The 15,532-nt window shown below is 48.3% G+C and overlaps 1 protein-coding gene across 3 annotated transcripts; it reads right to left on the minus strand.

Annotated features, from left to right (window-relative positions):
* Positions 1-1,913: 1,913 nt before the first annotated feature.
* Positions 1,914-14,699, minus strand: LOC120660126 (long chain acyl-CoA synthetase 8-like). 3 transcript variants are annotated; one of them, XM_039938480.1, is made up of 13 exons: positions 14,541-14,641; positions 13,511-13,761; positions 12,695-13,281; positions 12,519-12,599; positions 11,636-11,902; positions 10,703-10,834; positions 10,360-10,533; positions 9,622-9,851; positions 3,745-3,862; positions 3,335-3,466; positions 3,075-3,209; positions 2,794-3,000; positions 1,914-2,377 (listed from the first exon to the last, which is right to left on the minus strand). In XM_039938480.1, exons 3-13 carry the CDS (start codon positions 13,202-13,204, stop codon positions 2,213-2,215), a joined length of 2,151 nt encoding a protein of 716 aa, XP_039794414.1. In that variant the 5' UTR covers positions 13,205-13,281; positions 13,511-13,761; positions 14,541-14,641; the 3' UTR covers positions 1,914-2,212. The 3 variants fall into 3 exon arrangements, with proteins under 3 accessions (XP_039794414.1, XP_039794413.1, XP_039794415.1); XM_039938479.1 differs by lacking the exon at positions 13,511-13,761 and having other exon boundaries at positions 14,541-14,699; XM_039938481.1 differs by lacking the exon at positions 13,511-13,761 and having other exon boundaries at positions 12,551-12,599; positions 14,541-14,640.
* Between the last annotated feature and the right edge of the window lie 833 nt (positions 14,700-15,532).

Raw genomic sequence — 15,532 nt, forward strand, 5'->3', positions numbered from 1 at the left:
ACGTCTATCATGGTAAATAATTTTAGAATTAAATTTGCATATTAATTTAAATCACTGTTCGTTTTCATTTAGCCCGTTTCCACACCATTTAAACGCTACACAGTGGTACACCATTTCCGTTTAATCTGTTATCTTGACCGTTTAAATGGTTGTTTTGCCCGTTTAAACACCCGTTTTGCCCGAATAATGGGCTAAACGGAAGGTGACCGATTGTTTACCGTTTAGCATTTAGGATAACACTGATTTAAATAATATATAATTCAATATATTTTCAAATTAAAAGCTAATTAAATTTTTAATCACGCGCATGTCACATGTGCGCTTATGCTAGTATATATTAAAAAGAATATAAAGCCTAGATAGGATAATTTGATATTTGGAAGATAAAGCTCAGACCGAAAAATAAGATATTGGGGAGATAAATTCAAGAATGGATAATTTGATATTTGGAAATATTTGAAGCACATACGATTACTAAAATATATATATATTTTTAACATTGGAGAGAGAAATAAGTAAAGCTAGTACAAAAGTAGCGCAACTCTGTTTGGCTAGCTATGGCTTGTGGCTAGTGCTGATTTGTTGTGAGAGAAAAGTACTGCTAACTGCCTGGTGGCTGATGTTAATTTGGTGTGATAAAAAAAATAATATTGGCTGGTTGGCTGACAAACTAGCCAAAAAGAGTGAATAGAAAGCGACCGAGTAATTTGGGAAGAAGAGAGAGCTGTAGCAGTGAAGCCAGGCTAGGTTGGGAGGGAGGAACGGACGGCGGCATCTAAGGGCCTATTTGTTTCATTTTATTTAGACTCTAAATTATATAAACTAGCATTATGATCTCGCAACAAACATTACAAATTCTAATTCATGTTATATAATCTATATCCTCATACTGTCATATCCCATAAATTGCTCAAGGTATAATTACTCTATATTATAATCTGGATGGTATAATCTAGCACATTTAAGCTGGATATATAGACCCCATTTGGTTCCACCAGCTAATTAATTAGCTGATTAGCTGTAATTAGCTGAGTTGAACCAGCTAATTCGATAATTGCTATTTAGCTTTTTAGAAAAGATTTAGCTGCGGATTTAAGGATGCAAGTGAGTATCCAATAGTATTTTTTGCATCAGCTAATTAATTATGATGACATACCACTCTAGTTCATTTATCCTCCCAAATTATTTATACATAATGCCATTCTAATTTATTTTATCAACTTTTTTGATCGACCTAATAATCCAAAAATTATCTACCTTGCGTCCCTATGCACATTAGCTGGTTCCGTTTGGATCTGCCATAGCTAAAATTAGCTAACGTTTGGATCTGCCATAGCTAAAATTAGCTAACTACGTATCAATGAGCTAGTGGAAAATGAACAAAGTTGGGGGAAGAAGGGAAAAAAGCAGATCGAATATTGACCGTATAGACAGTTGGGTTGAAATTTGATGTTTTTCGAAGAAAAAAAGTGGTGATTTCAGGATACCAGTTATTGCATCGCCCTTTTTATTCATGTACTATTGCGTCAGGACATGTGGCTTCCACTTGAGATGGCCGTAGACCTCATGACTGAAGTTCAATCATTGAGAGTTCAGGAAGCTGTCTCGTAATCGCCTCTGCCAAAAAAAGAAACTAACGGAGCAGCCTCATTAACTCCTGCACACTTCTAAGGTTTTTTTTAGACAAAAAAAATACACATCCATGTTTTAACTCCACCGTTGCAACCCCAAATAAAATAATTGCGCGCAGAAGTGACTATATGCCCCCAACCCAAATGCAAACGCAAACGCGCACCAAAGTCGACCTCACAAGGTGATGAGGAGATCGAGAGTGACAGGATAACCCGTTTTTCTAAAAAAAGACAGGATAACCCCTTCAAGCCTTCTGCCTTCGGCCAATGAGAGAAGGAACAGAGGCCCATCCAACGGCAGCTGGTCTCACAAAGCCCAAAACACACTATACATCGTTTAAACCTCTGGAGAGACGGTTTGGAATGTAGTTTGTATTACAAGGAGAAACAAACACTACATTTACAGTCGTGAACAGACATAAAATTGAGCATTCTCTGCTGACACAAGAACAAGCTATGTATTAGCAAGCAGAGGTACACAAAGCTCGCTTATTCCTTTCAGAGGTCAGTAGGTTCTACTGTTCCAGGCTGCTTCCAGTACCTTCAGAAAACATAGGTCCAAACAGCCTTCTGTCGCTGCTTCAGTGATGGAGTTTGTTCAAATCATCTTTGAATTTGCTCTTTATCTGTTCCCTCCTCAGTTTAAGTGCTGCTGTCACTAGCCCAGACTCTGGAGTCCATGGTTCGGGCAGCAACAAGATCTTTGCTGGTATCTCGAATTTCTCAAGCCTAGCTGCTTTTGCGGCCTGCACAGTTGGAGCAAATTACCTTACATGAGACTTTTTCTAAACTTATTGAGGTGGATGGCTGATTGTTCTTTTAATATGTTACACAACAATACAACATGACTAGCAGTGGACCAATAGGCTCTAATGCAACGTTTAGCAGGAACATAAATCTAACATGAGTTAGCCATAAATTATAAAACTGAATGCATAACGATGCTGCCTGCAACTAAAATATGGTTACATTATGCTCCTACTGCGCAAAACAAAACTCCAAAAGTATGGTTGTTGATCCTAGTACTAGGAAGAAGTAACCAAAACCTACAGCGCCACTTGAAATGAAAGGTTTTGTTTTAGTAAACCATAGAGGTTTTTCAATCATGCTGCCCTGCCAGTAGAATTTTTAGTCAGATAAGATGCACGCAGTTATGTCTGACCTTTGATAAGGATTGCTGAACCTCCTTAATTGCTTGATCATTTTGGCAAAGCTCTTCAAAGTCTTTGTAATTTATCCCTGAATCTTGTGCCCACTTCTCCAGAGCCTGGTGTGCTGGAACAACCAGGGCAACACAATAATTATGAAATGGATCGGCATAAACCATGATGCTATCCACATAATTGCTAGTTGTTAGAGCCGATTCAACCTGCAGAGAGCAAAACAGTTAATCTCATTTCAACAAAATATTCACATTACGATGAAATTTTTTTCAAAACAAACCTTGCCAAGAGACACATATTCTCCATGCTGAAGTTTTACTATATCCTTTTTCCTGTCAATTATCTCAAGGCACCCATCAGGATGGAACCGACCAATATCACCAGTGTAGAACCAGCGCATGCCCTTCTCATCAACCTGTAGATCACACAAAAGGAAATCAGGTGAGACCTCAAGTCCTCAACACTCGATAACTACTATGTTCCGGATGAGGCCTCAACACTCAATTGCCACTATGTTCTGGACTTTGGATAGAATCTTACCTTGTATACTTCATTCGTCTTTGCATCATTGTTGTAATAACCTTTCGTTATGCTGTACCCACCAACCACAACCTCTCCTCTCGGCATCGGAGAATCAGAAATCGTATAACCACCTTCTTCCCATGACACAAGCTACATTTGTTTGACCAGGAAAACAAATTACAGATGGTAAAAGAACAGAATGTCTTTCAGGAAAAATGTAAGTGTTCAGTGTACTCATTAGGTAATGGTTGGGGCAAGTATTCAGTGGGAAAAGTTTGCAATGCCACTGGAAAAAAAATAAAATTATAAGCTCTGCAGCTCATAAGGTGGATCCAGAAAAAGATGCCTAGCAAGACACCTCCGGAGAAGCTTGAATCTCTCAGTCAACTCTTTTTAGTGCAGGTTTCATCAAATCCGTATACACTAACCTTGACATAGCAGCAAGGAAGTGGTGGACCAACACGACCCACACTTGTGTCATCCCATTCAGAGAAAGCTGCTCCAGCACAAGTTTCAGTCAAACCATATCCTTGACCTACTGGGACACTGCAGCAACAATTAAAAAAAGCACATAAGCACAAAAAAAGTAATCACCTTATCTTATCAGGGGAGTTCATGGCCTACATATGCCAATATAATATAGAAAAATCCACTGGTTAATACTAGTATCTTCCATCTTGTCAGCTGTGACTTGGCAAAGTAATTCAGAATTACTCACACAATTAAACACTGACCTTAAATTAACTATTCCATCTGATAATGACAGAAGAATGGTCAGGACTTGCGAGTATATGGACCAAATATATGAGCATATAATACAAAATTTGTCCTTTGTGTACCTGTTGGTGTATATGTGTTAGGCCCATCTAGAGGCTCATGCACAGCTCCTATATTGCCCACCCTTTTAGGGTTTGGAGGAACACAATGGAAATTATCCTCTAGCATGGTATCAGACTAGGTTTAGCCTCCCTCTCTCTCTCCCTCTCACCTGCCGCCGCCGCCTCCATGGCCGGCCGGCCGCCGGAGCCCCCTCCTCTCTCCTTCCCTCCCCTCTCCTCCTCTCCTGCTGCTGCGGCCACTGCAGGCGCCACTACCTCTGCCCCTGCTGGCGCGCACAGCCCCTGGCGGCCCGCCGCCGCCCTTGCGGCCGCCGCCGTGGGGGGCGGGCTCCTCCCGGCAGCCGTCGTCGCAGGCGCGCCGGCCCTAGTCACCGCCGGCGTGGATCCGCCGCTGCCGCCGCCTCTGCCCGCCCCTGTGGGCGCGGATCCGCCACCGCCGCCTCTGCCCGCCCCTGTGGGCGCGGATCCGCCACCGCCGCCATCGCCCGCCCCTGCGGGCGCGGATCCGCCGCCCCCCCCCCCCCCCCCCCCTCTGCCCGCCCCCGCCGCTCCTCCTCTCAGTCTGGGCGCGGGGGGCGCGGCCTTTGCTCCTCCTCCCTGGCGTGGGCTGGGTATGCCCCCCGTGGACGCGCCGTTCGCCGCCGCCGCCTTCCGCGGGACGCCGCCCCTCATCGCCGGAGCTGCTCCGGCCGACGCTGCTCTCGCCGCGGCCCTCCTCGCCGCCAAGTCCGAGGCTGCGGCGGCTCAGGAGCGGGTCCGCGCGGCTGCATCACCTGGGAGCGCGAGCGCTCCGCGGCCGACGCTCTTGCTCGCCGAGTCGCCGAGGCGGAGCACTACATCCTCCTCTCCTTCGGCCAACAGCCCGTCGTCCCCTTCACCGAGCACGCTGCCTCTTCTTCCTCACCAAGCTCCGCCCTCGGGTTCTGGACCCCGGCCCGACCCGACCGATTCCATGGTCGCCCAGCTTCACCTCCAGGCCGCCGGCGTCCAGAATATCAAGGCCCTAGTCTCCGTCCTCCTCGACCCTACGTCCTCCTCGTACGGGCGCTGGTGGGACTAGGTCCTCCTCGCCCTCCGCCGCTACACCCTCGACGACCACGTCCTCCTCGACACGCCGGTCGAGGCGCGGGGCGTGGTGTGGCTACGCCTCGATAGCGTCGCCATGTCCTGAGTCATTGGGACCATCTCCCTAGATCTGCAAGACATCGTCAGGACTCATGGCGGCACCGCGCGACAAGCCTGGCTGGCGCTCGAGGGGCAGTTCTTCCTTGGCAACGCCGAGTTCCGCGCTCTCCAGCTCGACGCGTCCTTCCGCACCTTCGAGCAGGGGGACCTCTCCGTTGGTGAGTTCTGCAGGAGGATGAACGGCATGGCTGATGCTCTTCACGACCTCGGGTGCCCGGTGCCCAACCGGGTCTTGGTGATCAATGTCCTGCGAGGTCTCAACTCCACCTATGACCACCTGCGGACATGGATCGCCCGCCAGAGGCCCTTCCCCTCCTTTTTGCAGGTCCAGGACGACCTCGTTCTCAAGGAGATCACCAGGGGTCCCGCGACGGCTCGTCCTCGTCCTCCTCCACCGCGCTCGTGGCTGCTCCACCGGCTTCCTCCGCCTCGCCAGCCACCTCCCTCCTTGGTGCTCCTCCCACCGGGCAGACTGGGGGTCGGGGGGGGGGGGGGCTGTGGTGGACGTCGTCGGCCGAGGGGGCACGTGGTGGTGGTGGTACTGGTGCCCCTGCTTCTGGTGGTGCTGGTACCGGTGGTGGTTCTAGTGGGGTCCCAGCTCCCGCTCCTGCCCCTGGAGGTACGCCCTGACCATCCTTCAGCAACCCATGGTCAGGGCACATCTCGATGTGGCCGTTCCAGCGTCGAGGGGGGGCTCTCGCCCACAGCAGCCGGTGGCCATGTTCACCGGTGCTGCTCCCCTGCTCGCGCCGTCCTGGACTCCACCCGCTCAGCCCAGCCAGCCACCGACCTGGCCTGGGGGGTGGGACCAGGCCGCGCTAGCGCAGTCCGGTCAGCACTGAGTGGATCGCCGACTCGGGTGCCTCCTTCCACACCACCCCAGATGCCGGTATCCTCTCTTCTGTCCGACCCCCACATCCCTCTTGTTCTTCCATCATGGTTGGCGATGGGTCTTGTCTTCCTGTCACCGTCGTGGGTTCTGCTCCTGGTTCTTTCCGTCTTCCCAATGTTCTTGTTGCTCCTCAGATGATTCATAATCTTTTTTCCATTCGCCAGTTTACTGCTGACAATTCTTGTTCCATCAAATTTGACTCCTCTGGTCTTACTGTGAAGGATTCGGTTTCCCGGCGTCCGCTCCTCCAATGTGACAGCTCCTCCAATGTGACAGCTCGGGGCCTCTTTACACCCTTCGTCTTCCTGCTTCCGCTACTTCGCCTTCGACTTCTTCTTCGTCTGCTGGCTTTGTCGCGACGCCGTCTTCCACCACCTGGCACCGCCGGCTTGGTCACCCCGACCTAGCTCAGCTTAGTCGTAGTACCAATGTTCCTTGTACTAGGGCTCCTACTGAGCATCTCTGTCATGCGTTCCAGCTTGGTCGTCATGTTAGACTTCTTTTTTCTTCTTCTTCTTCGCATGCGACGCATGCCTTTGATCTTGTTCACTGTGACCTGTGGACTTCTCCTGTACCCAGCATTTTTTGTTATAAATACTATCTGGTGGTGGTTGATGATTTCTCTCATTACTCTTGAACTTTTCCTTTGCGCGCCAAGTCTGAGGCCTTTCCCACCCTCCTCCACTTCTTTGCCTAGGTGTCCACTCAGTTCGGCCTCACCATTAAGGCCGTCCAGTATGACAACGGGCGTGAGTTCGACAACTCCACCTCCCGTTCTTTCTTCCTCTCTCAGGGTGTTCAGCTGCCTATGTCTTGTCCATATACCTCTCCCCAGAACGGCAAGGCTGAGCGGATGATTCGCACGACGAACGACGTCATGCGCACCCTTCTGATCCAGGCCTCTCTGCCTCCCCGCTTCTAGGCTGAGAGTCTCCACACTGCCACCTACTTCCTCAACCGCCTTTCATCCATGGCTTCTCCTGCTCCCACTCCACACCACGCTCTTTTCGGTACCCCTCCTCGCTACGACCACCTTCGTGTCTTCGGGTGTGCATGTTATCCTAACATCTCCGCCACTGCTCCTAACAAACTAGCACCCCGCTCGACTCGTGTCTTTATTGGTTACTCCCCTGACCACAAGGGGTACCGATGCTTTGACCTCATCTCTCGCCGGGTCCTCATCTCCCGACACGTGTTTGACGAGTCAGATTTCCCCTACTCCACCTCCTCTACACCTTCCCCTGACCCCGAGTTGGAGTCCCTGTACTTTTCCTACAGGTTTTCCTAGTACATTGGCTCCACCTCCGGTGATCCCTGCTGCGCCTCGCGCGGCCCCAGTGCCTTCTGTCGCGCCACGCGCGGCCCCGGTGCCTTCTGTCGCACCACGCGCGGCCTCGGTGTCTCCTGCTGCGCTACGCGCAGCCCCAGTGCGTCCTCCTGCGCCTGCGCACTACGCTCAGCCGGTGCAGGTGTACCGGCGTCGTTCGGTGCCAGTACTGGCGCCGACTCCGGCTCCGGAGGCTCCCGTCGCCTACACCGGAGTCGTCGCCGCCGCCACCTTCACCATCTCGCTCTCGTGTCGAGCCGGTGGTGTACCACCCGCCCGTCATCCATCGGGACCCTGGTCATATTCATCCCATGGTGACTCGGCGGATGTCTACTCAGCCCGCGACTCTCTCCGCCATCGAGGGAGAGCCGCGGATCTCTCCGGTACCATCCTTTGTTCGCGACACCCTGGCGGATCATAACTGGCGTTGCGCCATGGAAGAGGAGTACGCGGCTCTTCTTGCCAACCAGACGTGGGACCTCGCGCCACGTCTGTCTGGTTGCAATGTGGTCACTGGCAAGTGGATCTGGACGCATAAGCGTCAGGCTGATGGCACACTGGATCGCTACAAGGCTCGCTGGGTTCTCCGGGGTTTCACCCAGCGACCTTGTGTGGACTATGATGAGACCTTCAGTCCAGTTGATGACATTGTGCTCACAGCCTCCAGTCAGCAGTTGCTTCAGCACATCATATCCTCTTTGCAGCAGGAGTTTGCTATGAAGGATCTTGGTCAGCTCCATCACTTGGGTGTTACTGTTGAGCCTCGTCCTTCTGACATTCTCCTTCACCAGCAGCAGTATGCACTTGATATTCTGGAGTGGGCTGGGATGACTGATTGCAAGCCAGCTCCTGTCGACACTCAGGCGAAGCTGTCTGCTGCTCTGGGTGATCCCGTGACTGATCCTACTATCTACCGGAGTCTTAATGGAGCCTTGCAGTACCTCACTTTCACCAGGCCGGACCTCTCATATGCCCTCACATATGCCGTTCGGCAGTCTGCCTTCATATGCATGATCCCCGGGAGTCACATCTTGCTGCGCTGAAGCGTCTCCTCCGCTACGTCCGTGGCACTGTTGACTTTGGCCTGGTTCTTCACCGATCTCCCTCTGCTGAGCTGGTTGTCTACACCGACGCTGACTAGGCTGGCTGTCCGAACACTCGCCGCTCCACTTTCGGCTATGCCGTCTTCCTGGGCGGCAACCTTGTCTCCTGGTCGTCCAAGCGGCAGCCGGTTGTCTCCCGCTCCAGTGCCGAGGCGGAGTACCGTGCTGTCGCTAACGGCGTGGCGGAGGCGTCTTGGCTTCGACAGCTCTTGGCGGAGCTCCATAGCCCGGTCGCCAAGAGCACGCTCGTCTACTGCGACAACGTTGGCGCCGTGTATCTCTCCACCAACCCCGTTTAGCATCAGCGGACGAAACATGTGGAGATCGACTTGCACTTCGTTCGCGACCGGGTTGCTATCGGCGATGTTCGGGTCCTCCATGTCCCGACCACCTCCCAGTTTGCCGACATCTTCACCAAGGGTCTCCCTTCCTCGACTTTCTCGGAGTTTCGCTCCAGCCTCAATGTAGCAGGTGGCTAGTTGTGGCTGCGGAGGGTTTTGTCCCTGTGTGTGCTTTCTTTGTTCTCCAGTCTTGAACTCCACTGCGCCGGTAATTCAGACTGCGGGGGGTGTTGGTGTATATGTGTTAGGCCCATCTAGAGGCCCATGTACAGCTACTATATTGCCCACCCTTCTAGGGTTTGGAGGATCACAATGGAAATTATCCTCTAGCAGTACCCACGGTGAGAACATTGATTAAAAGCTTTTATAGCAAACTATATTGCAAATTCACAATCCAAAAATCTCTAGCTTGGATGCGTGGAAATGAATTTAAAGCTGCTACAAACCAAGCTTAAAAACCAAGGTAGAGTGTCAACTAGTAGAAGTTGCAAGGGTTAATGAGAATACAGAATCTCAATGATATAATGCCCCATGAGTAACAAACACATTATTCAGTCCAGCCAATCCCCTGCCAACAATAAAATCGTAATTTGAGACAAGCTGGGCAGAAGAAATTACCCTAGACATATATTCATAAATCTTTGTGTGTCACTTGATAGAGGTGCACCACCACAAAGAACAAATCGTACACGCCCTCCAAGCATTGCGCGAATTGGTTTAAAAATAATGTTGTCCCATATCATCCTCTCTGGTGCCCAAGATCCAAACCAACTCCCCTCAATTGCTGCTAGATTTCGATTATATGCAAAATCAAAAAGTTTTTTTGTCAGGCCACCCTTCTCACCAACCTGGAAAGAGAAATTTAGAAGTTAATTTTCACAGTGATGATAGTTGATGGCTTCCTCATGGTCACAAGCGATTCATGCCATTTCAAGGCTACCAATTTTACAGTTTTAATAACAAAATTCTACTAGATCTCATTGTGCAAATCTAACTCAAAGAAGCATAGTGGCCTGTTTGGTTTGTGACCTTGTAGAACTGGCCTCGAAACCCTACCCATATTGTGACCTCATGTCCTAGCCACAAATTAGAAATTTCACAGGACATGCCTCAAAAAGAAAGTACACAAAATCTAAACCTTGCTTAAGCTGTGCCAATTTTATCAAATGAACATAATTTTTTGTCACAAAGAGCACAAGGGATGGATATACAAAGAAACATTTACACACAGCAACATAAATTAGGTGATAATTAGAATCAATATATACATAGAATAAATATACATAAAATATTCAAACGTTCAGAAGGCTAATCAACAAAAATTGCTGGGAATATAAAATTCAGAAAATAAATCACCTTCTTAAACACCGCATCTCTGATACGATCCAAAATTGCAGGAACTGAGATCATAAGAGTAGGTTTCAGTACAGAAACATCTCCCTTTGTCCCCTTCTTAATCTTGTTCGAAGTATCAGTCATAGTCATAGCTGAACCATATCCAACAGCAGTACCAGAAGCCAACATGACAGTCTGGACAACATCATATCGTCAAATATTGCAATAGCTCCTTTAAAATGCATGTAATCCCTCCATCCCAAAAAGAATACAATTCTGGCTATATACCTCTCTGTCCAGGTGCATAGGTAGAGTTGCATTCTTTTTGGGATGGAAGGAGTATATGAATTACAAAATATATCACCTCTGCTGCTAGCTCAAAGACATGAGCTAATGGAAGGTAAGCCAAATAAACATCGTCCATGCCAAGGTTTGGGACGATTGTCATGACTGCTGCAGTTGTGGCCACCATGTTGCCATGCGTGATAATTACACCCTATGTCAAAATGAAGCAAAAATTGAATTATTGAAGAAAAAAGCACTGCATCAATCAAGATATCTGCAATGAACTCATAGGAAGAAACCAAGCCCCTTACTAGCCAGTTGATGTGGCACAGCAAACTCTAGAAAACTATTCTAGATTTTACTAGTCCACTTGCATGAGTCTGATAGCTACATATATCTAAAGAACTATGTCAAACTGAAAGCTTTGTACAGTATAGTACAAGTTTTATAGTGCTCAGTCATTATCATCAATTTGCTAGACACCCAACAGAAAAAAAAGGGGGGGCACTGGACATTCAAATGTGGCTCCTTTTGTCCGACAGCACTATTATAGCCCAATTAGTCCTGCTACTATGGATTCAGGAAATCAAATGATGTGGATAGTAGAATCGACAAGTAGAAGTTTGAACTGATTAACTGCATATTAGATGGCAGTAACAAAAGTAAGCATCCTTGATGATCTATGATATCTGATATATGAAGATAAAGCATATGAAATAAGAATGTATGAAGAAGCTTTCAAAAAAATGAATGTATGAAGAAAAGAATTTTTCTGTTTCCTCCTCTGTGAACGAAATATGTGTATGGGTGCAAATGGAGGATATTGTTAGTCATTACTCTAATGTTGGTTTCAGATGTTGATCAAACAGAGCAATTCTCAATGAACGGATCATACTTTAGTTTGGATTTAATTCTAGATTCAGCACAGACGCCTTTTCTATTATTTATATTCACGCAAATTACAAGATTATGAATGGGTAAGAAATTGAAGTATCTTTGGTCAGCAGCCTACCTTGGGAAGACCAGTACTTCCGCTTGTATACATGATAACTGCAGTATCAGAGCTTGAAGGTAACCTAGCATCAATGTGTGATGTTTTGCCCAGCTCCTCTACTTCAGTGAAAGACAATGTTGTCCAAAGATTCATTTGATTCAGTGTCTCGGCCTCAACAGGTTCATCCTCAATATAGATAATATGTTTAAGACTTTGCAATTTAGAGCTGATTGCAGGTAACTTCTTAAGTTGCTTCGAATCACATATCAGAGTTGAAACTTGTGTCTGAAATTCAACAAAAGAGTAAGATGTTGGACTAAAACAATAACTGTTCATAAAATTCCTGGTCTTCAACGCTTCGACACCAAATAATGTAAGTTCTTCCATTTATGCAGGATTGGTAAAAACTTCCATATACATCAAGAACTTATCAACAGTTAACACTTAACAAAGATAATTTAGCAAATAGACCACTACACTAGGAGCAAAGGTAGCTGTGGGGTATGGGCATTTAGGTTTTTCTAAAGCTATCAGGTTAAATAAATGGCAACGTATGCTATGCAAACCACCTTCGTATGCAAACTATGAAAACTCCAATTTGGACCATCGGATCAACATCCAAGGGGAGGGGCACAGGGGGGTGAGGGGGGATTTGCAAAAGTGTGATTACCCAATCCAAGGGCAGGTCCAGATTATAAAATCATTCCATCCCCCATGCCCCTTGGATGTTGATCCGATGACCCAAATTAGTGTTTCTATAGTTTGCATACGAAGGTGGTTTGTATAGCATACGTTGCCTAAATAAATAGCATAAATGTAAGTAATTGGATAGTTCTCGACTGGAGGAAGTGCAAGGGAAGATTAAAAAAAAAACTATAACAGTGCTCCATATACACTGAACCTCATTTAGTGAATGCACCAATGCATCCTCACCAAGAGAAGCATATATTGTTACAACCGTCAAACTTTGTCGGAAACATCCCTAAAAAGAAAAAAGGTAACACTGTAGTCAGAGAGCTTTTACAACTTTTTATAGATGCCCTAAATATAATAGCATGCACGATGTGATGTAATTACCTGGGCAGCAATGATCCACTCAGCTCTTGTATCAGAAAAGATTGCTGCATGACTATCTAGTTTGTGGCCCATCTTGATAAGTCCAGAAGCAAAATTACATGCACGATTAAAAGCTTCTGCATAGGTATCCCATTGATATTCACCAAGATGCAATTTCTCAAACTTCCTACCATCAGATGACTCGACAAATTCCTTATTAATTAGCTTTCTTGTGCCAAGACACCTCCGTCGAGAGTACTTTTTGCTGGCCATCTCGAATAGAGCTGCCATTGTGGTGGCACCCTCCCATGGGACTTGAACTAAGGATGAAAATCTACTGTTTCGCATGGCAAGTCCCGCCTCTCCACCCACGTCAGCTTGCACTGCCCTTTTCTTTGTCTTTTTGCCAAACATTGAGGTAAGCAATAAAGGAATAACTATAGCCAGGAGCACAGCACCAACAACTCCATTCAGACCATAGTCTTTCAACAGTGCCATACCGCTCGTAGCAATTCTTTGTAGAACAGACATGTCTGAATTATTTTCAGTAACTTATCCCATGGTTTTGTGCTATATCTGAAGCATTGAGAGTAACTTGACTAATTTCACTGCATAAAAGTAACCACAGGATCATGAGGTTAGTAGCATGTTATAAACAAGCAACAGCTTTGCTGCACTAGAAAATACATAAGAACATGGGTGATGACCCATGGACCCATGATTTTTTTTTTTGGGGGGGGGGGGGGGTCATTATTGTGGGTACCACTAGGCTTCATAATGGAAAGGGAAAAGGAGTTCTTCTAGCTACCAAGATTAACAAATTTGGGCGGGGTCAACCTCTTCCGTGTAAGCACATCACAGATTCAAAATAGCACTCTGTCCAAGCAAAGGATCTTCAAAAGTGATATGACTCTTGTCTGATTCAATAGTTTCTTGATGAGAATAGTTCTTCTAAGTATTTAGATCACATTATCTTCCGGACAGTCCAGTGGTTCCTTACTTCCTTTTAGATTCTGTTCATATGCTTGCTTGTAGGTTCCATTTTCTGTTTGCGTGCATTTGCAGAGTGGGTGATTGAAACGTGCAAGCTGACCAAAATCAGTAGCAGATGTGCATGAAGGACAGCGCAGGGAAAAACAAATTTTAGAAAATGGCAGCTTGCTTAAAGGAGAAGCAACAAAGTTGACCAGAATATGATAAGCACGGAGTCAGAACACGGCACAGTTCTGACAAGTAGTAGTTAGAAGGTTAGTAGTAAACTAGCGACTCTTTGAATCAATAGATGTAAGTTTCCAACACCTGTTTGCCTAAAAATTACTTGGAGGATGGCAAGAGAACTCCAGCCGTGTAAATGGATAAGAGTCATAAGACCGCCGAACTAGGAACATTTCATCCATACAGGACGTCAGAACATGGACCACTTGAGAGAAGAGTACGTGAGGGTGGGCGGCACTAGATGGTCCATTACGCACATGGACAACGCGACAAAAAAAACAACAAAACAGAAATAAAAACAGATCAAACCGGATAGACTGGAGCATCTGATCCCGTAACAGTAGAGAGATTTGGATTTGAGGACGCTGGGGACAAAACCTAAAGGAGATTTGGATTTGCGGTCCTCCCGACACACGGTGAAGAAACGGATTGGTTCCACGGAACGGGGCGAGCAATCCTCGCAGTAAGCGTGGCTTCCCGGTAGGGAGCGGAACACGCCATCCTGGGCAAGGGACGGCGGAAGGATCTCCCACTGCTCCGCGCGCCGCTCCCCTGCGCGGACGCCCTGCTCGGATCTGAGAGCAGTTGCCAAGGCGAGCGCAGGGACTGACTGACTGCCAGAGGCGAGTTAGGGGAGGGGAAGGAGCCGCACCTGCGCTGCAGCGGAGATCGCGCTGGTGGCCGGATCTGCGCCTGGCGACGCTTTGAGGGTCGGGGGGAGAACCTCGGTTTTGCGTCGAATGGTGGTGGTCTTTCGAGCGCGAGTGCGATTCCTACCCTTTTCCCGTCGCGAGAGGATGCAGATCCTCTACAGTCGGCCCTTTCGACGTCGCTTGCAGTCACAGCAATCTGGCCGCGCAAACAGTGATGGCTCACTCGCCCAGCCCTCATGCCCGATGGTGGCTCGTTCTGCGGCTGCAGCGCTCCTGCGCCTTGGCTGGCTCGGCTGGCTCCTGCACCACGCTGGGCGTCGGCCCAACAGGAACAGAACCCTTTGGCGGCTCGCATCTCCTTCCCCTCCTCTCCTGCTTATTGCTCGCTGCGGCTGTGACGGCGGAGGCGGCCGCGGGCCCAGCCGCCGTGACGGTGGAGGCGGGGACTCACTGCGGCCGTGACGGTGGAGGCGGCCACGGGCGAGCAGGGATCGGGCGGCGGCTGGAGCGAGGGAGGGCGGTGCGGCGCACAGCAAGTCGGGGGCTGACGGCGAGGTCCGGCGAACTTTGCTTGCTTGCTGCGGCCGCGACGGCCACGACGGAGGAGCGGCGGCGCAGCTGCGCAGGCTCAAGCACCTTGTGCCCGCGGTGGCCGATGCGCTCGCCAAGCTCAGGACGCCGAGCTCTTTCTCTGTTTGCAGCAATGCCTCTGTTCTGCCTACCAGAAGCAAGTCTCCAAAATTACCACATTATCTTCTCATGCTCCCAGTCGAGATTTATTTGGTGTTGGCTGAAAGAATTTTGCAGTCTCCAAAATGCTCCTGTTTCTGTGTACTGCTTATTGAATCATCTCAGATTGACTGCCTACGTTTGATCAGAAGATTCAGAACTATCCAGAGTTGTGACTGCATAAGTTTCAGTCTGAAATTTGCTTCTTCAAGCAGGAGGGGCAGCTGACTTCAGACATTGTAGAATTCTAGTTCTGCTTGGC

The sequence above is a fragment of the Panicum virgatum genome, chromosome 2N, assembly GCF_016808335.1.
Source record: "Panicum virgatum strain AP13 chromosome 2N, P.virgatum_v5, whole genome shotgun sequence".
Taxonomy (NCBI): Eukaryota; Viridiplantae; Streptophyta; class Magnoliopsida; order Poales; family Poaceae; genus Panicum; species Panicum virgatum.